The following is a 20,642-nucleotide window of genomic DNA, read 5'->3' as shown; positions in this document are numbered from 1 at the left end:
ACTGGACATTTCATGTTGATGATTCCTGAAAGGCAAATCTGCGTGAAATTAAAATTTTCACATTTGTTTTCTACTGGGTGTTTTATTGTTACACAGATATTTGATCTGACAACCAAATTAGTTCTTTGCCATATCTCCTAGCTTATCAGCAAAGTAACATTAGCATACATGGTGATAGCATGCCGTGTAGCCTGCAAGAGAGAGCAAACAGGAAAGCTGTCCTTCTGCATGCTGCTTTTGTTACTGAAGGAGTGGCAGATCCCAACTTCCTTGCTCAGTGTAACTTCATGGCAAATGATACCACTGGCAGATGCACCCGGTGCGGAAACACGGCTGCCACCTGTGCGTGAGGTGGAGCAAATGGGGAAATCTCTGCAGCAGGATCTTCCCTCTGAGACTTTTGTAGGTTCTGACCTGTGAAAAGGTATGGTAGGATGTTGTTAGTCAAGTTAACATGTAATAAAAAACAGTAGCACTACTATGATTGTAATTCTGCTGTGGTCACAATTTCTTGAGTTTGGAAAAATGCAGTGAGATAAGTTAGCTGTCTGTGCTGGGCCAGACTTAGTCATCATTTACACACCCTGTACAACCTGCCTTAAAGGTCCTGGTAGGATTCTTACTTGAGCTGCTCAGACCTGCTTCCTCTGCATGCAGTGACAAGGTTTTTGCCCTTCATGCAGACCAGCTCTGCTGTCATTTGATCCACCAGTTCAAGGACATTTTCTTTCCTCTCTAGATGATTTTCCTCCTGGTTTACCAATCTGAATAGAATCTCTGAGCAATCTGGTGGGTGCAAAAGTCAGTGCCTAGGAGTCAGCAGGAGCACAGAGCTCTAAGGTGGAGGACACTTACCATAGGGTTGTGGGTTGTCAGGTCAGTTCAGCGCATCTTGTCCTGGCAGCCTTTCCAAAGATAGAGCCGGGAACAGAGTTGAGATGCCCCCATGTAATTTTTCACTTCTGATTGGTTGGTTGCTATCAGCTCCAATCTCAAATGAGAACAAGTAATGAGCTATGTCATTTATTCACAATTGTGAGATTGCATAAAACATGTTTAGCGATTTATGTGTGTATACAGAATATGAGGTTTAATATGAAACATTCATATCCTGGGATTTGAGCATTTCCTAGCTTTGCTCCACTACACATTAAAGCCAAAAGCTTGTTAAGGGTTTTGGCCAGTCATAGCAATAGTCCTGACCTCTTTGGGCCAGGATGACTCCTCCAGCCCTGTCCAAAGGAGATTCACATTTCCAGCATGGATGGTGCCAAGTATTGGCTTCATGGAAGGAAGTCCTATAGCCTTTGCTGCTTGTCTTGATAAATAATAAGTATGTGGGGCAAGAGGAAGGAGAAAAAGGGGGAGAGGTTTGGATCAAATGACCCTCACTACTGGGTCTGAGCTATGGAGTGATGCAAGTCCTGAAGGCCTAGATGCTTCAGTCCGTGCAAGCTTGGGTGTATTCTCACACAGGACTGTTGTGAAACATCCACTACATTGTCAGAAGAATCAGAGAGGGTGAAAGGATCCTTTAGTGCTACTCTAAACACTCTGCAAGCATGTTTTTTTCTTCTATTTCTGTTTGTGCATTCATGCAAACTTTGCAGCTGTGCTGGCTGATTTGGACTTTGTAACACCTTTAGTTGCTTTTAGATGAATCTTGCCTTACTGAACACGATTTCGAGTAAATGGCTGAACTCCAAGGTGTCTATTCCTTTCAGAATGGTAATTCTGGGTATCAGACACACTCTCGATGACCATTCTCCTGATACATATGTTTTGCAGTGTATCTAAAGGAGAAAAGGTATGTCTCCACTTAGTTACAAAGGCCAGCTTGAAAGCTGATACTTTCAGCAGGCATCTGTGAAGGAGAAATACCTTTTGGTAACCACTGTAAATTAGGAGCACTCATTGGTATACGGCAAGATAAAATCAAGCATTCCTGAACTGTGTGTGTCCCTATGGAGAATGTTACGCTAAGACTGAAGGACATATTTAATTTCTTGTCCACTGTGTTTTATAATGTGTTTGACATTAATACATTGCATACATTTTGATTTCCATTGCTCTAATGATCTTAAGATTTCCTGAAACACTCTAGTGGAGTTTCCACTGACCTTAAAAAATTTGTATTTTTAAAAAATTGATTAAGTGCAGATTTTCCTGAGACAAACTGAGCCAGAATTCTCTCTCAAGATTATGATTTCTGCAGATGTACTTGCTTTTAAACAACTTAGGGCTGTTTTTCAGAGTGACAGGAATACCATAAATGCTAGAACGAGCAGCACTTGAACTCATAATGCTAAAATCTCAATACTGAATGAGCACAGCACTCATTTACTGCATACATAGTCCAGAAGAAGGTCTAAATGTCTTTCAAACTATCAGTCAGTGGCATGGAAGTGCTTGTGTCTTGTGGCTACCTTTGACTTTGCATGTAACTCAGATCTCTATATGAATATTTGCAAATAATGTTTATCCTCTCATAATCTGTTTTTATTAAATATGCTCAGGTTTATCTTTTCCTTCTTTCCCTCCCTTCCATTTTCAACCTTGTATTATTTAAAGGTTTTGGAATCATCTGCTCTCTGAGCATCCTGGTTCTTTCCAGCCAGGGACATTGTGACAATCTCACTCTGCTTTTCAGCACCCGAAGCCAGTTTTCCTAGTTTAATCTGTTTGCTCAAAACCATACTGCACTGTGGCAAAGTTTTCACAGCCTTTCTTCTTGACTCCTGCCTGGACTCCATGGTTATCAGAAAGCTGGTTCTTCCCTGGAAATATCTTGACAGTAAAGCCTCATGCTCAGAGACAAAAGGATTTCCTTCACAATTTCCAACAGGTACATGACTCAACACCTTTTTCGCTTTCCCAGCTTCATCAGACCAACCTATTCCTAATGGGCTTGAAACAGGGGTGTCAGACACTTGTACTTATTGGTCTTAGGTGGTGCTAGTTAGATACAGGTTTACTGTACTGTATGACAGTTGTATGTAATACTAGAGAATGTCTAAAATCTGAAAAAATTCAGGGTCATATGGTGCTTGGATTTGGACGTACAGCTTTTGTAAAGATGTTGATGCTCCCAACAGCGGACCAGTTTTTATTGCTCGTCTCACTTCCATCGTCCCCAGATGGTTTAGTCCTAGTATGCAAAGGATTTGTGAACTTCTCTGTCTCTGTCCCTTCTGGAAATGGCAGGGAGAGATGCAATCAGCCCCTTCCACTGCTCTGTCAGGACTGTTCCCAACCTTCTTCAAATTAGATGGGAAACCATCTAGGTGAGAAAGGACAGAGTATCTCCTTGGCAGGGGTGTGGTAGAATAAAGTCATAGCAATTAAGAGGGAGATGGTCAAAGACAGATAAAAGAAATAAGGGTCTTCTGGGTAAACTGGGATGGGGAAACACCTGATGAAGAATATGTCTGGGGCTGGATGAACGCTTGGAGATTTGTACATACAAGTTCCATCAGTCATAATCAGTAACTGATTGTGAAGAATCAAAATCAAACAATGTAGATTTTTCTACCAGTTTCTAGGTAGTCTGAGCTCTAAGAAAATCCCAGTTTTGAGACAGAGGTGCCTTTTTTTTTTTTTTCAATCTTAATAGATAGATATTTAATGTAAGAATGATTAATACTTAAGTTATCCTATAGCAAACAGCTAGGCAAGTTTGGGCATGGTTGATTTTACCACAGGGAAAACTCAATGAGATTAGTCCTACACCCCAGCAAAAATTAGTCTCACCTCATTTATCTCAAAACAAAATGGGGGTGCTTGGGCTTTATTTTGTCAGACCTCAGATTACTTGTAAAACCTTGCTCATATTAGCATGAGGTATGTAAAATAAGCAAAGACCAGCTCAAAGATTTACCCCACATATCTAACCTGCCATCTAACCTTCACTAGCTAATCTGTGGTATTTATAGAGTGTTAATCACTAGATTAGGCATTTATCTTCAATGATATAAGARAGACTTAAGTTTAATGAGAGTGGGCTCCATATTTGCTAAGTTAAAAAGTTTATCACAACCCTTTCTTTCTCTTTTCAGTTTGCTGGGGAGAGAGCTCCTGGGAAGGGCCACCTTTTCAGGACTGTGCTACAGATGGCAGTGTGAGGCAGGAACATTTTCTAACTTTGCTTTTTCAAAATTGTGCCCATTCTCTACTTTGTTTTCCAGCATTTTTGCATTCGCTGAGCAATACTGAGTGGTATATCTATCTACATTTAAAATGACAGATGGTGCCTGTCCCAGTGCTGATAAGGGCAGCTATRCAAACACTGTCTCCTTGGAGGGGGAGCTATAGTAGAATGGCTGGCACCATCTTGTATGAAGTCATTTATCCTGAATTATATAATCCTCCCCCCACGACCACACGCCCACCCACACACATAGACACAGGCGTACCCTTATAAAAGGTCACCAATTTTTCTAGTATGAAAAAACCAAAAGATTTGTGTTGGGCAGCTTGAAATCTACTCATGTCTCCAAGCTCATGCTCCTTTCTATAAACTGCTTAAAACAAAACCTTACCTTTAAACAAGGGAGAAGTAGCCAAGCAGCAGCAAGTCCCCTATGGCATGTGCAGCTCTGCTGTGAGTGCAAAGTGCCAAAACCATGACGATTGCTAGGGTTTTTACATGAAGAARATTCAGACACTATGTTGGTGAGAGGCAAGATAAAACTGTTCAACATCTCACTAGGCAGCTCCCCACAGAAAAAATATCAATGGCATTTATCTAACCAGCTGATCTTTTCTACCCAGCTAGGGGGTTTTGTTTGTTTTAAACAACCAAGAAAGCCCTTTTGGGTTTATTTATGTATCTGCCCACATAGAAATCCATTGTTACTTTAGATTTGTAAGAGGCTGAAAAGTTAAGAAAAATGTTTCTGTGGCCCTCAGTGTTCTGTAAGAGGAGCATCACTGAGCTGATGCTTTACCTCCTGCACTAATATTCTAGTCTTGGATTTGGATACAGCTCCAAATGGTACATGTTTGTGCTCACATTTAAAACAGCTGAAGTACAGTCAGGCAGCATAAAGTTTATAACAAAATGTCTCCATTCTAAAAATGATGATGAACACTCTCCTTTCTTCAGCCAGTGATCAGCACCTGCCAAAAAGACACGTTACTCCAGTGTGTTTGGAAATCAAGGACAGCAGAATATGAGTAAAATGCAAATGCCTGGGGCAGGCTTTTGGGAAGGGGGACTCTCAGAGCTCCTATTTCACTGCAAGGTTTTGGTCAGAAGTTCAGATGCATTTGCATTTTCTCTAATTCAGGCATCAGAGGCAAAAATAAAACAGGCCTGGTGTCATTGATACCTTATGTTTCAATACAGGGCCTCTTGCAGCAGCCACCTCTCTATTAATTTAACACTTGTACTCTATTGGCTACATTCAGGAAGACGCTGATTATTCCAGACCTAATCTAGCAAAGTATTTTAAGTGTGTGCTTAACTTGAATTACTTGAGAAGATCCACTGACTTTCAAGATAAGCTAAACATATGCTTAAGTTAACTGGGTTTATAATTTATATATCCCTGTTTCAGATGTAAGGGACAGATATTGGCTTGCTATGTTTACCTGTCTGAATATAAGTTAAAGACATTGTTTCAGAGCTTGTCTCAGTTTAATCAGTGCCTCAGTTTTGGGCCTGGAAGCTGAGCAGGTTTTAACTCGTGGATGATGTTTCCGTCTATGTGCCTAGCCAAAGTAGGCGGTCTGAAATGGAGCTCTTGGTCCTTCTAGCTGAGAAATGAATACTTAGTCACCTTTACTGCTCATGAAAGATGGTATGTGCCATGAGACAAGCAGCAGATGGAAACCTTCAAACAAATTATTGTTTTTACTGCTGTCTCTTTACGTCATCATTAAGGCTAATAGTGAAGTCAGGTTTCCTGGAAAGTACCAGTGACCTGGCTCCTCCCAGGAAACAAAATGTATAAGCCTTCTATAGAAAATCCTGTTCTAAAGTCAGATACATGTTTATAGGACAATTAAATGTCTGTATGAGAGATAAGAGATCACTGAATCAAGGAACATTTGCATATATCAGAGTGGTGTGACAGGGTGACCTTAAAAGACTGCTCTCAGCTACTTAGAAGGGTGTTTCCTTCTTATAGCCTATATAAAATAATTGTGGAAGATTTTGTCTTCCAGAAATGTATCTGTCTCCAGCCTCACCTTTTAGGAAAGTAGGCTAGCTTACATCACTACTTAGTAGTAACCCAGTTCCTGTATACATTGTGCACCTATGTATAATCCAGCACTATTTGTGTACATCTGCTTGTGTATATATACACTCTGCTGCAAGGACAATGTCAGATTTTCTGCTCTATAGTTAAATTACATCATTCTTTTTTTAAAAAAATCACAACATTCACTATTCTGAAGAGTATTTTTTTATGAAATGTAAATGATTCAGCAGTGCCTTTTAGTTTCAGAATATGAATGTTTGCAGATGATACTAAGTTATTCAGAGTAAGACTAGGGTTGTCAGAAGAAATGCAGAAAGGCATTGTAAAAATCACTGACTAGATATCAAATAACAGATGAATTTCAGTGTATGTAAATGTCAAGAGATGCACACAGGATAAAACTGTCCTGACTCCACATACAAAATGAAAGCCTCTGAACTGACGACTATCATCAGGAGTAAAATTTTGGGGCTGTGATATACAGATCCATGGAAACAACAGCTCAGTGTTCAGGAGTGATGTTTGGGAAAGACAAAACAGAGAATTTTGTTCTGACACTGTATAAATCCATGTTCCCCTAAGTCCTAGATACTGTGTATTGTTCTGATGCCTCCCCCACCTCCTCCTTAGAGAATATTTTAGAAAGGATATAGTAGATCTAGGAAAGGTTCAAAGAAGGGTAACAAGATGATCAAAGGCATAGTACCGCTCTGAAGAAAGTAATTTTGTAAGCTAGGTCTCTTTATTTTGGAAAAGGGATCACTAAGGGAGACTTACAGAGATTTGTAAAATAAAGGGAGCTACAGAGAGAATGAATAGGGATTGACTGTTTGTTTGTTTGTTTTTTCAGTACCAGAGCAAGGAGGCACCAAATCCACTGAATGCCATGTCTGGTCACAGTTGTGTCTCACATACAGCATCCATGGAGCTCTTTGCACAGGTTGTTGTGGATGCTAAAAGTTCACCTGGCTTCACAGGCAGACTGCATGAGATCATACAGTAGAAATGAATTGAGAGCTAGTAAATAAAACCACTGTGGTTCAGGAATTTCCTAAGCTGCAAATGATTGAAGGCAAGGAAAGTACTCATGAGAAAAACTGTATGTATCTTACAGTCTTCCTGAAGCACTCACATATGGCTGTTACCAAGTAAGAATACTGGATAAGATGTCCACTTATGCTCCTATATTGTCATTTGACAAGTCTCTTCAGTCTTCCAAATACTCTATTAGGAAAGTTAAGGCTCTTGGCCAAGGGATAAAAATACTACATGCCCTTATACTTTGGATCCAACAGCACATTTAAGAATCTGAATAAGGCAGTGGATATTTAATGGTACTGAATATCCCTCAGCTCCTGCTGACTCCACCGTGCTGACACTTCTGTTCTACACTGGTCAGAGAGGGTAGGAGCCTACTCACCATGGGAAATGTAACAGCTCTGGGACCATTTACATCTATCAGGCAGTTTTTGCAAACCTGGGAAATCCAGGGATTTCAGCAGAAAGTTTGCATCATGCGTGAAGCGCCTAAACTGCAACTCTATTAAACTTAACCCTGGAATATACAGAAGTACAAAACAGTATTACTCCTGGGAAAGGTGGAAATGGCAGCCTTGCTTGGAGCATGACATCCCAACAATGGCATGAATATCTGCAACCTGTCTGTAGCAATTTTGTGTGTGGATTTAGAATACCTTTTTAATGGTATAAGTGGCATACTCATGGCTGCGTAGCAATTCTGACGATTGCAGAGAAAATGTGATGGAAGTGAGTATTTGTGAGTATTTTGTTGGTTGATAAAGTATATAAATGAAAAACAGAAAAAATAACAGTGATGTGACCATGCCTTACCATGCCCAATCTATCATGCTAGAAATAGTTACAATGGGAAACAGTCCATCAGGATTTCAGATATTACAAAACTATTTTTTGTCTTGTACACTTTTGTTAAGCTACAATAACAAGAAGACTGTAGGTTTTTAATAACTACTCGCAGATGTTGTCCAGACTAATCTACAGGTAAGATTTGGAAAGAGAAAATAAATACTGCCTAATTTGCAAGCAATAAGCTGCTGAGTCCTCCACATTTGAGGAAATCAGATCACATAGAGGCCTTATTTTAGACAATTTTGAAAACCAGGACTAGACCCAGTTTCAACTACAATTTAATACTGATTTAAAATTTTAAGTAATCCTTTTCATAGAAAAAGCTGATGATGCGTCTTTACCAATTCTACTGAGGCAGTAACCTTTACTCTGTATTTTTGGCAAACAATCACAAAGCAATTAAAATTTACTGAGAATTCCTGTTATAAAAATATCATTTGCCTCTGCATGTCAGCATTATATACTATGAAAGGAAATAAATTCTGATGAATAAGAATGGTATTCAATACTGCATATTACTGCCCTGAGGGCTCTCTTCTTATGACTAATGCAGATATAAAAAAAAAGTAGGAAAGGATTTAATTTAATCTGGGTAGAACTTTAACAAACAGAACTAGTACAAACTGTGAAATGATATGCTGCTGATGAAATGATGGTGAACTGTGAAGTGATGCTGATTGCAGATGAAGTCAAAGCAAACTTTCCTTTGGAGTTAGAGAAGGAGTTGGGTGTAAGTTACAAGAGCTCACTCTCCTTCCTAAACTACTAACATAATGCTATGTTCACTGGCAATCAGGAGACAGAACTTCCCTTCACAAACAAACTCCATGTAAGAAAGAATTTAGCAAGCTCAGTCTCTTTCTAGTACTGCCATTAGCCAATCTACTTAATTCATGCACAGCCTCAGATCACATTAGCCCTGCAACTAAAATTCACTCAGCTGAACTTCAGCCCAGCCAAAATTTTATAGGGAGAATAAGAAGAATGGGACATTCTGGGGACTTCTCTGTTGCTGTGCCATTTAATCTAAAAAGCTCTTGGATACCACAGCAATAAGCAACAGTAGAGAGCTATCAAACAGGTGGAGAGATGGACAAGCAAATCCTGTCAGGTGTCCAGTGCCCTCTGCCCCCTCGGATCTCCACTGAAGATAGAGATAGCTGCACCTAGCAGCTTCTAGATCTCTCAACTTTGGAGCAGTCTTCTCTCCCTTCACTTCTTTTTTTTCTTCTCAGAAGGGGAAATTCACAGCACAAATATCCTAGGGATGTAAATAAACAGGAAATTTTAAACTGACCAGCATGGAAAAAATAAACAGTTCTAACAAATGCCAAATTTGCCACTAAGGTATATGATGGGATGGCCTTTACAGACCTAAGGACTGGAGATCAAACAGATGCAGCTCCTGGAGCTGTTGTTTTTAATGTTTGTTTTCCTTTAAGATACACTAAGAACCCAGATGGTAGGAAACTGTAAACTTAATGCTTGGTGAAAAACCTGAGTACCTCTTATCTTATATAAGACCAGGCAAGAGAGCCCCATGTAACAAAACCCCAAAATGTCAATTTCTTACTAAAGCTGAGTTTATTGCATTCCTGATACTTAATGCTCCATAATGAAGACTGAGTAGTCCTGACAAGCATTCAGCTCTTGCTCTGTTACAATATTCATACATGCAATAGTAGCCCTTTTCCTAGCAAGAAACAAAATCTCTTCTTTGACAGTTTTATTTTCACAGCTTGTATGAAGAATACTTAATTACACAGCAAGTGTGGGAGAAGTCTACATGTTCTGTGTTTGAAATTATTATATCTGAAATATAGGAGACAACACTGCCATGAATCATAGCATCCAACTTTCTCTGAAGTTTCTTTAAAATCTACCAGGAATATGAAATCATTCATATACCTGTGATTTACATACCTGGGGCTTTCATTTATGAGCTCCTTGACATAAGTACCATATCCTATTAGCTGTGGTGTGAAGTGTGAACACTGTTGACTGCTCTGTGAAAAGTAATTGTACACATCCACAGTGTCTTCAGGTGGCTCCTTTTAACAAAAATAAAAGTATCTCCCTTGAGAATACTCAAAAGACTGCTACCACAGCAATTTTCCTAAGTATAAATGTATTTCTGAATGCTCTGGAACATTAGCTAGTGGACAAGGTCAGTGCATCAGTAAAATATACATAGCTTGTTGCTTCTTCACTTATTACATCCTAATTTTCACTTGGCTTCCCCTCAAGGACAGGCTGTATGTGTTATATAGCTGGCCATTGCAAAAATAGCACTGCTATGGGCAGCACGGTAGAGTCCCTGGCATTGTGGCATGAGGCTAGCCACAGTTAATTTGCACTAGGGCAGGGCAGGGAGCAACGCCTGCGCTGTGTGCAGGCGGGAGCCTTGCATTCTCCCTGAGGACGCGGCAGGCCTGCAAGATGCCGGCAACAGCACAGCCCCGCCTCGTTTGGCCACGGGTGGAAACAGACTGGAGCAAATAAAGTTCAAGGTAACTTTACAGATCAGGGTCACATTACTGTTCAACTGACGGTGTATATAAAAAGCGCACAATGCCTAGCTGTTTGACAGAAGCGCTCTCCTCTGCTAGTGGAGCACAGTTCTGTGTACGCTGTTTCCTGCCACAGTAGAGGCATCCTACAGGAAATATTTGGCTCTATGGCTAGTAAGGTAGCTGAAAAATCTGAGAAATGTCAGTGTGACACACACCATGCTAAGAACATCCTGTATGAGATCCTTAACAAAGAGCATCGAAATGAGACCAAGTGGCACCAGCAGTATTACCAACCACACTGCTCCATAGGAAACAGCAGCTGCTCTTGCGTGGATAGCAGAAGAGTTGTCCTGAAAACGCCAGAAGTCACATGCAGAAGAGCTTCTGAAGTGCTCTTGAAGACTTCAACTTTTATCAGAAACTTGCCTTCTTTTTATCACGTACCTTGGGAGGATCAGGTTGCCCTCATACAGCAGAACTGGGCCCCCCTTTTTGTCCTGGGCCTGGCACAAGAAGGGGTGGATTTTGGGCTGAGAGAGATTTCAGTCCCTAGTTTGTTGAAAAAAATTCTCCTCAATCAATCTTCCACAGCTAGTGATGAACTAGGCAGCTCCTCACTTGGAGCATCTTTAGCAGAAGTCCAGAAGATGAAGAATTTATTGTGGAAATTATGGGAGCTGGACCTAAGTGCAAAAGAATATGCTTACCTTAAAGGAAATATTCTTTTTAATTCTGGTAAGTTTTCCTGGAAAGATCACAGCTGAATATGTGTCTAAAAGGACATTTGGCATTTTGCATATAGGCAAATGTTCATTTTTATTCATTTCTATGAATGTCGCTAAATATTTTCAAAATTTATATTCCACAATTTAATCACTGTCTTCCTGAAGTAGTTTACTTAGGTTGCTTAAATGTGTGTAGTAGGTTACTCACTGTAAGCCAAAACAGACTCTGGTAGACAGATTTTTAAGTCATAAGGAATTAACTGTGTCACTTCAAACTGATTTTCAGTTAAAAGGTAATACAGCTGCTTCATCTGTAATATAGTGAAGGCAAGATGGTGTATGGATATGTGATGTGAATATTAGAACTATTTTAACAAGACATCCTCTACAGAGAGAACACTGGAGAAGGTAACATTATCTGTATCATCTGACTGTCATTAATGATGCAAAAGTATACTGCGCTGAGGTTACAATGCTTTTATTTTCTTTTCCTGCTCCTTTGATGTATCTTTTTAGTATCTTTACATTCAAAGCCTGGAGCAGCAGTCATGAAACAGACTCAGACAAGTGATTACATCCTTTCACTTCTGATGCCAAGCTTAGCATTTCAGGAAGGAATGTCGCCTAGGTCAGCACCACAGAGTGAATAAGTCATTAAAAGCCAAGCTCTAAGTCCACTAAAGTAAATGGAAAGACTTATTGACTCCAGTCCTCTTTGACTCAGATCCCTGACTCCTTCCACAGCAATCATTGCAGTTGGCTGCACTGTCAGCAGCGTGCTACACTTGGGACTACACCAAAAGGATATTTGAATGCTTCAGTTATTCCATGGTATTTCTTGTGGTGAATGATTTAAAAGCTTCTCAAAGGCTGTAGTGGCTTTATATTTGTTTCCAATAGAATTCAGATTCTGATTCTTAATATGCAATGTCATCCAGACATTTTGTATTGTCTTGTGTGTCTATGCTATAGCATCAAACCAGTGGAATTTGTTTCAGTGGAATTATTTTTTTCAGTTTTTCACAATAAAATCAGGCTGAAAGAAATCACCAGTTTTATCCAGTGCAATGAGAAGATAAATCCCTCATTTGCAGTGGCTTATACAGTTTAACTAGCAAGCATTTTTCTTATCTCTGCAGATAAACTGTGATTTTCACTTTATGAAGGAGAAAGTGGCAGCAGGAGCAGTGTTATGTTCTAGATTCATGACTCTTAACTACTGCTGCTGCCCTGGGCTACTGCATGAGAGGTCAAGCAGTCCTTCATGCCGCCTACGGAATAGCCAAAAGCTTCAAGAAGACTCCCTACCTCTTAGGTATCTCTCCAAATGTCTCTCTCCACTGTTTCCAAAAGGAGGCTGGGAGGATTTCAGTTAAGCCTGGCTTGATTCCGCATGAAACAAAAAGTCACAGTCTAAACTCTGGACTGAAACAGATACTGAGGGCTTATACAAAGATCAAACCTCCCTTTCTGTACCAATTTTGCTGCAAAATAATTTGTACAACTGTCATTTCAGAGATTATTTTTAATGGTTTTTAAACACTTTCCACCAAACTCAGAAAATGTTTTCTACATATATGCAGACACATTTTTCAGCTGGCCTCTTAATTCTGTCTTGATGTTTGGCCAAATCTTAATATTTTGCAGGCCTTGGTCTAAGCAGATTTCAGGCAATCTTTGGCAGCGACAATGCTTAATCTTTCTCTAGATCATGCAATAACTTGTATGAGCTCATATCTGAATGTTTTAAATTCTATCAGGACCACCAAAACTGGGTAAGGCAAAGGGAAAGGAGAAGGTACAGAGCAGTCCAGACCTAGGTTATGAGTGAGAGGTCAACAAGGCATCCAGAAATGCAGCTGCAGAAGCACAGCTAGGCAAGTGATTGGGCACAAAGCATGATAAACAAGCATAGCAGGGCTTTGTTCGTGCCCTAAGCAAACACTTAAGAAATCCCTCTGGAGACAACGTGGTAGGTAGACAGGCAGGCAGCATGAGGTATAGGTCCTCATGCTACAGCACAATTTTCTCAGAGGATTAGAGAGCAGAAACACTATGTTTTAAAGATAATCCCGTCCTACCTTCTTTTTTTAGAAGAATGGTAACTATGATTCAGAGCCTTGGAAGAGAGTAGCGAGGAATCAAAATCCAGGAAACACCTGTCTTTGTGACTGCAATAAAACTAGCACAGTACTTGTAGGCAGGAGACTGGCAGGGGTACTGACTGATCACAGTTTGTCTGGGTCAGTAAGGATCTGTGAATGAGAAAGTGTGCCCAGTCCTTCAGAGAAAATAGGCAGCCTTGCACTGAATCCAAAATCTCCAATAAATTCCAGGACACAGAAACATGGCTGCTTTTCCCAGGGATGCCTTAGCTAGGATCGCCTTTGAAAGGTTAAAGTGTGCGTGGGTGAGGGAGCCCAATTGCAAGGCTTTCTCTAGGATTCAGGTAACAAGTAAAAGGAAGGAGTAGGTAAGGCTATCCCACCATGCATGAACAGTGCAAAGAATGAGGTGAAACAGCTCCTGTTGCTTTTAACAGGTGTCTGAAAAACTACTGTAATTACACAGTGAAGAGACAGGAATAGTGAAAATAGTGGTTGTTTACAGCTCAGCTGGAAACATTTATATTTGACTGAATATTAGTGCAACAGATCGCAGCACAAGAGCTCTCCTATTACTTATAAATTAAAAGCATGTTTGATTACATATAAAAGGGGAACAAATGGGAAATTTAAGCAAATTTGAAGGGATATAAGCAATTGCAATTTCATCTTGAGCATACAAAATCTTGACAGCTTCCTTTCCATGATAAATCTAACACTTGGAATCATTGTCACAGCTTGCAGCTAGTGGTAATCCTCGGGGAGAAGATGACTTTTCCAGATCTTCTTTTCTGGCTAGCCTGGTTGCAGGCTTTGCTGAGGCTTCTTTTCCTCTGGCAGTGCTGTCTAGAAAGAATAGAGCTGCTGAAAACTGATGAAGTGCAGCCAGCTACAGATTGAGAAAAAAAACAACGAGGCTGGTTTTTCCCTAGTGCAGGGCACTAGGCAACAAGGAAGAAACTCCCATACTTAGATGAATGATCCTATGCAAAACACTCCTCAGTCCATTGAGACCCCATCCCAGGGAGGTGTGAAGCCAGTGTCTATAAAAATGCTAAATGGGCCTGCAGTATGTGCCTGGAAAAGGAGGTGGAGACAGGTTAAAATAGGAGGTGGGAGGCAGGAGAGGCAGAAGCCAAAATTGGGGGATTCATGCTACAACATTACAGGCTGCAGCAACTGTAGGAAAGAAAAGATGACGTGGCTCAGCAGTTCCCTCACTCAGGCAGACATGCACAGGAGGCAACAGGCTGCAAACAGCTACGTGACTGGGGAATCCCACCAGAAGCAAAGGATAAACACGGGGTGTCCTTTGAACTCAGTCAGTCCTGGAATCCACCAAAATAGCCTTGATGGCCCAGCAGGTTTGGAGTCATGTGCCATGTGAAGTATATGACTGGGGCTCAAGACCGTGCCTCTATAAGCAATAAGCACTCTGATTCAGTGAATCCTCACTCACTGAATGTTTAAAGTTAAGCCCATGCATCAGTACAATGCATAGATTGGGCTAAGGGGCGGAGGGTGGGTCTTGATTCTGTCAGAACAAACACCAATATCCTATGCAAGGTACACTAATTTAATTTGTTAAACATATAATAATCTATACAAATAGTTAAAATAATTGTTTTGCATTTTGTTTTATAACATAACAATTTTCTCATAACTTTTTTCCTTGTCAAAGGTAGATGGACTTGTATGTATAACTGCCTAAATAGTTTCAGCATAGGCCAAATGTCAGCCTCTTATTTAAATGAGTTAATTTTAATTAGTACTTTAAATTACTAAATTTAGTGATAGCACCAAATGTTATGTCCCTGTACTCAAAGACAGTTTCTCTTCTCACTTACTGTGTTTTTACACTGGAGTTGCTTTTGATGTAATTAGCAAAACAACTGGGTGTGGTTGAATGAAACATTCCTGAAAAGAAAACATGTTTAAGACTTTGCTCAGTCAGGAACCAATGGAATAATTACAGACAGACTTAGGGGCAAATATACACTATATAAGCAGAAGCATAGCTCAGATATTTTCTCTTTTTCTGGTCCCTTCAGAGCATATACAGATGGAGAACAGAATAAAAAGGTACTAAAAAACCTGTATATCTGGCTGTGTGTGTATTCCTCTAATTCCAGCAATACGAAACAGAGCTATGATGCTGCCTTCCAGCAACTTCCTCATAAGCACAGGGACATGGATGGTCAGGGTTTGGAGGTGGGCTAGAAGTACGCTGAGGGCTGCTGCAGAAAATCCCACAGGGACTGCAGGGATCTCTGAGCAATGCAACAGTCTTCGCCCTCTTCACAAATGGCTGAGGAAAGAGAGGACAAAAACTGAGAGTATAATTACCTTTCTTACCTTTTTGAAGCCACCATACACCTCAGAGCATCTTTATGCTTTGTTCAGACTGCAGCTGAAGGCATCCAGGTAGCATGGGTAGTCAGTCAATTATAATGCCTCAGCTTAGTCTAGGAAGTGCAGACAATAGAAGGGAATTGGTGATGGTTAGACCAGAAACCTACGTCTTTGGGTTGCCAACCTGCACTACAGTCCAAACCACCACCTCCATCTTGCTAATGACATATACCTATGCTATTTAGATCAAAGTTAGAATGTTTCCATCTACCCACACTACTGTCTCAGCATCATTTGGTGGATAGACATCCCTTTAAAGCTTCTTCTCCATCTGTACTGTGTCAAAGTTACCTCCTGAAACAACTTCAAAACTCCATATTTAATGTAAGGGGCTAGATTCCAATGTGCTTACAGTGTTGCTCAAAGTTTATTCTAATTATTGAACTAAGCATATCTTCTTTTTCCAAAAAGTACATTTAGTAAGCTTTTGTTGTTTTCTAGAGAAAAGAAGTACCGTAAGTTGGAGAACCAGACATCCATCATTATGAAGGGAACAGAACAAACATGTTTACTCAAGATTCCTTATTCTACTTTTTGTTTTGACAGAATGGCATGCCCTAAAATGTCTTCCCTATGTACAAACACTGCAGCAGGAAGCTCAGCAAGCTTTGAAGGAGTTTGTCTCAATGATGTTCAACAGACACGTAGGCAGGTTTGCTTGGATTCTTCAGCTACCCACCTCTCTCCGAGACATTGATGCAGATGTTATTGAAGAACTCTTCTTCAGGTCCATCTTAGGAGAGGTCATCCTAAATGAATTACTTTTAGAAATCCTATATATTAAGCCAGACTGGCATTGAAAACAGATGACCTCTGCACTCAAATACCTAATTCTGAAGAGATGAGAGACTTTTATGGCCATTAAAGTTAAACATATTTCAAAGAAATCATTGATGTACCTTTGTAAGCCATATTTTATTTTTTTTATAAATACCTAATCTTGTAACATTTAGAATTAAATGCAGTAAAATCTAAACATTTCATGAATCTGTGTGTTTTCAGAAAGCTTCAGTCTACCATATCCAAAGACTGCCTGAGAGGCCCAGCATCACCTCTAGTTGTGCGAAGTTCAACCATATTATTTCTAGTGAGCATTTTTATTACTGCTTAAAACTATCCTATGTGTTTTGGGCTTGCTGGAAGTTTTTGCTTTCAGGAAAAGGAGCAGTGGTAAATTTTATTCAGTCTACTATCAATTGAAGATGAACAGCTATATAAAAGGTTTATCAGTGGTAAAATAAGGATAAATTCTTCCTTTTCTTGGGATGTCATTCCCTAATCCTCCCCCCCTTTTCGTTTCACTGAGAACTCCAGTCATTGGCTGTGAATGTTTGCTGGAGTTCTCCCTTCCTACCTTCTCTCCTGTAGGGTTCCCTTTCTGAATCTTGCACTAAACTGTGGGCATTACATCCCTCTCCCTCTATTCACAAAGTCCTTCCTTGACTAAGAACCAAACAACACAATTTAAAAATTTGTTGAATAGACAAAAGCCATTGTTCATGACTGTTTCCAGGATGGGACTAATGAAGACTGAAAGCTACTGTGTTATGCCATGAGCAGCAGAACTAATGTAGAACAGTTTCCTACAGATTTAAGACCTTTGCCCTTTAGTTCTCCCTGTACCCTTCTATAATTACCCTAGCTTCCCTCCAAACAGATGGTAGATGTTGTTCCTTGGACAGCAGAAATGATGAAACACGGTTTCCTACAGATGCGTGCAATCTGTTCCTACTTCTCTCACTGCAACAGTTCCATGTCTCCACCCCCAAGGCTGCTAGGGCATGCCCCACAACATCTCACTGTCTCCTATCTGGCTGGAGAAGAGGCAGCATGTGTTGGGGTTGGCTCCACACTAAGTGTGTGCTGACTGGTCATCCATCAGAATAAAAACAACTGTTGAGTTTATACTTCAGCTGCAGTAAGGGCAGAAATTTGTATCTCTTTCCTCTCCCATTCAATGGTTTTTATGAAACTTGTAGAAATGTAATTATCTCTGAGTTTTCCAGCAGAGGGTCAAACCTAATTTTGTTTGGCAAGGGCCAACAGTTTGGCTCAAATTCACCAAATGGGGACTGACAAAAAGGTAGACAGACAGGAAGACAGAGATTATGGTAATTTAATCACTGGTTCCTTAGAAAGCCTGGCTAAAATCATAATAAAAACTCATATATATTTATATACACATATCAACACATATACATACAGAGATGGGTGTTCAAAGGATTTGCAAAGAAGGCCAATCAAAAAGAGAAAAAGGTAATATTAAAAAAAAAAAGAGTTCTCTACCTACCAGTTTTGACTAAAATACCACACATTTTTCCCCACTTTAGTTACTGAGGAATAAATTGTAAAATAAGGGAAAAAAAGCAAAACCCAGACAAGATGAACCAACTAAACCCCCTGGGTACTAGTGACCATGGAAGTGGCAACCTCTATAGTAAATACAGCTCATCTTTCTATGTTACAAGCTAACCAAAACATGCAGAAATTAGGCTCTTTGGATTGATATTTTCCATGTGAAACCTTCAGCCTTCAGTAGGTTTTTGTTAAAATGTTTCAGCAGTGCTTGCCATGGATCAAGTGGTACATGGTAACTGGATATTCCATGGTAACTTGTTTGTGTTAGTGAATGGAAACATTAGTGTCAGAGATGTGCTTTTTGTCTATTCTTGTTAAAATTCACCCAAGCTATATACCTTCAAAAACTGTATTTGTACATTTGCTATCTACAATATCATTTGTTATGATATCTGAAATGAAATATCAAATGCAATTAAATATCAAAAGAGTTCCTCCCCTTGAGCACCCTATAAATCCTAAAAGCTTCTACCTCTGGCTATGACAAATGCCCCATCTGTACATGCGACAGTGCAGCTCAGGCCAGGGCTGCAAGCATGGGACCCGGCTGTCCTTGCTAGCAGCACATGCAGCAGCCTCTGGAAGGAGAATGGGAAAAAGATCCCCACTCTGGTCTTGATTCTCCTACTGCTGCTGCTGTGAAGAGGGCAGAGAGGGTGAGGCATGGCCTCAGCTGGACCCAGTAAGAACAGTGAGGCCCTCTCCCTTTTTGCTCCTGTCTCTAACCACCCATGGCTATTTCTCTTTTTACATGGTCAACAACTCTGGTTTTCAAGATGGTGTTGTTTTCAACCACAAAGGCAAATACTAGGCTGCAAAGGGGACTCCCATGGGATCTGATACCTGACAGACCTCACTTCATTGTGCTCTGAATACAAGATGCAGTTCTTCAGTAAGTCTTCAACATGAAACATATCTTCTTTAACACCTGTGCAATTAAAAAACCTCAACAACCTTGAACCAAAGCTCAGTATAACCAAGCATTGCCTGCACACAGACCTGTCCCCAGAGAGAGCATGAATGTTAATACAAGCCTCTTGCAATGAAAACTCATTATGTTTGCTTGATACTCTTGTCTCACTGAGGACAGAGTAAGAACCCATATATAATTTAATTAAGCTGCCTATAAAGGTGAAGACTGTGAAGGTACAGGAGGTAGTCAGGGGCAGGAGAGTGAGGGATCACGAGCAGAGGTTAGGAGCAAAAGCAGGAGCTCTCTCCAGGGGGGAGGAAAAGCACAGGAGAAGACAGGCTTCAGAAGTCAAGGTAAATAACAGACTGGGCTGGAGGAGCAGAGACAGAAATGGACAGAAGGCAAGAGGAAGATAAAGGACAAAAAATAAAATAAAAATAAAAAAAAACAAAGGAGAGGAAGATTTGTCACCACTTCCTCAAGCATCTGGAATTGAAACCAGAGGCAGAAGCATGGGTTCACTGGCTCTGAAATCCACCCGCAAAGTGAGTGTATCCATCTCCATTTAGTGCCTGGCAGATGACAGTATTGCTACTGATTAGTGTGGGAGCTAGGCTGGTGGAGACTTGCCAAAAAAAGTTTAGCCTTGCTGATGACATAGGTAGAGCTCTCACTCAGAGACAGCTCTCCTTTTCCAGTTGTTGACTTTTCCAAAACACTATATAGCAATATTTTTAGAGTGTTAGAAGAAACCTACATTTGCAAAATCAAGAGTGAAAAAGTAAATTAAATTTGCTTGTGAAACCTTACTCCAGTCTTCTTCTGAATAATACCATAAGCTCTTTTAATGACATGATTATAAATTCCTATTTTTTCCCCTCAGGACTCCCTGCCTTATTTAGGGCAAAGAATGGCCTGTGCTGTGAGAATTTGTTATGACTGCAAGGGAGGAGACGTTGTCTGCTAAGTGTCAGTTGCTTTAGTTGCAGAACCAACATTGCAGAACCCGGATTATTATGGGTCTGCAATGACAGAAACAATGTTCTTACAGTTAAATCAGATAAATGACACCTTAGAGTATAAACTCTGAGTGGTATTATTCCAGTCACTTCAAAATGATATGTGTCCCAGCATAGGGCTGCTACTGATAGTGTTATGTGGCAAAAAAGTTTTTCATTTTTCATAATGGCAAACCCAGGGCCTGTGGGTCTGATTTGCAGAAGTCAGTAGACTCTCACAGCTGCGACTGAGGTCACTACAAACTGTGGCTGAGGCTCCATCACGCTGTATAATGCCGTATGTTAGAGAAAATTGGACTGAAGCTGTCTAGAATTAATTGCTTAGCATAACTTGCTTAGCATTAGTAGCTAAATTTGCTGAAGCCTTAGGCCTCAGGCTGTGAACTTTTACTTAGATAAGTAAAAGGGGGCCCCAGAGCCGGGTCAAGCTGGAGAGATAAAGAAGTTGCACGGACGGCAGGAGTAGCCAACCTTGAAGATAAGAAGCAGCCTGCCTAGAGACAA

General features: G+C 40.3%; 1 protein-coding gene across 1 annotated transcript; it reads left to right on the top strand.

Moving 5' to 3' along the window:
- Positions 1-10,770: 10,770 nt before the first annotated feature.
- Positions 10,771-16,693, top strand: LOC112977287 (nuclear receptor subfamily 0 group B member 2-like). Its single transcript, XM_026089467.1, is given in 2 exon segments — positions 10,771-11,341; positions 16,395-16,693. Coding segments are annotated over 2 exon segments (870 nt in total).
- Positions 16,694-20,642: the final 3,949 nt, after the last annotated feature.

The sequence above is a fragment of the Apteryx rowi genome, unplaced genomic scaffold (assembly GCF_003343035.1).
Source record: "Apteryx rowi isolate R43461 unplaced genomic scaffold, aptRow1 scaffold_818, whole genome shotgun sequence".
NCBI classification, from domain to species: domain Eukaryota; kingdom Metazoa; phylum Chordata; class Aves; order Apterygiformes; family Apterygidae; genus Apteryx; species Apteryx rowi.
Note: the sequence above shows the minus strand (reverse complement) of the source record. Positions and strands in the feature narration are given on the sequence as shown.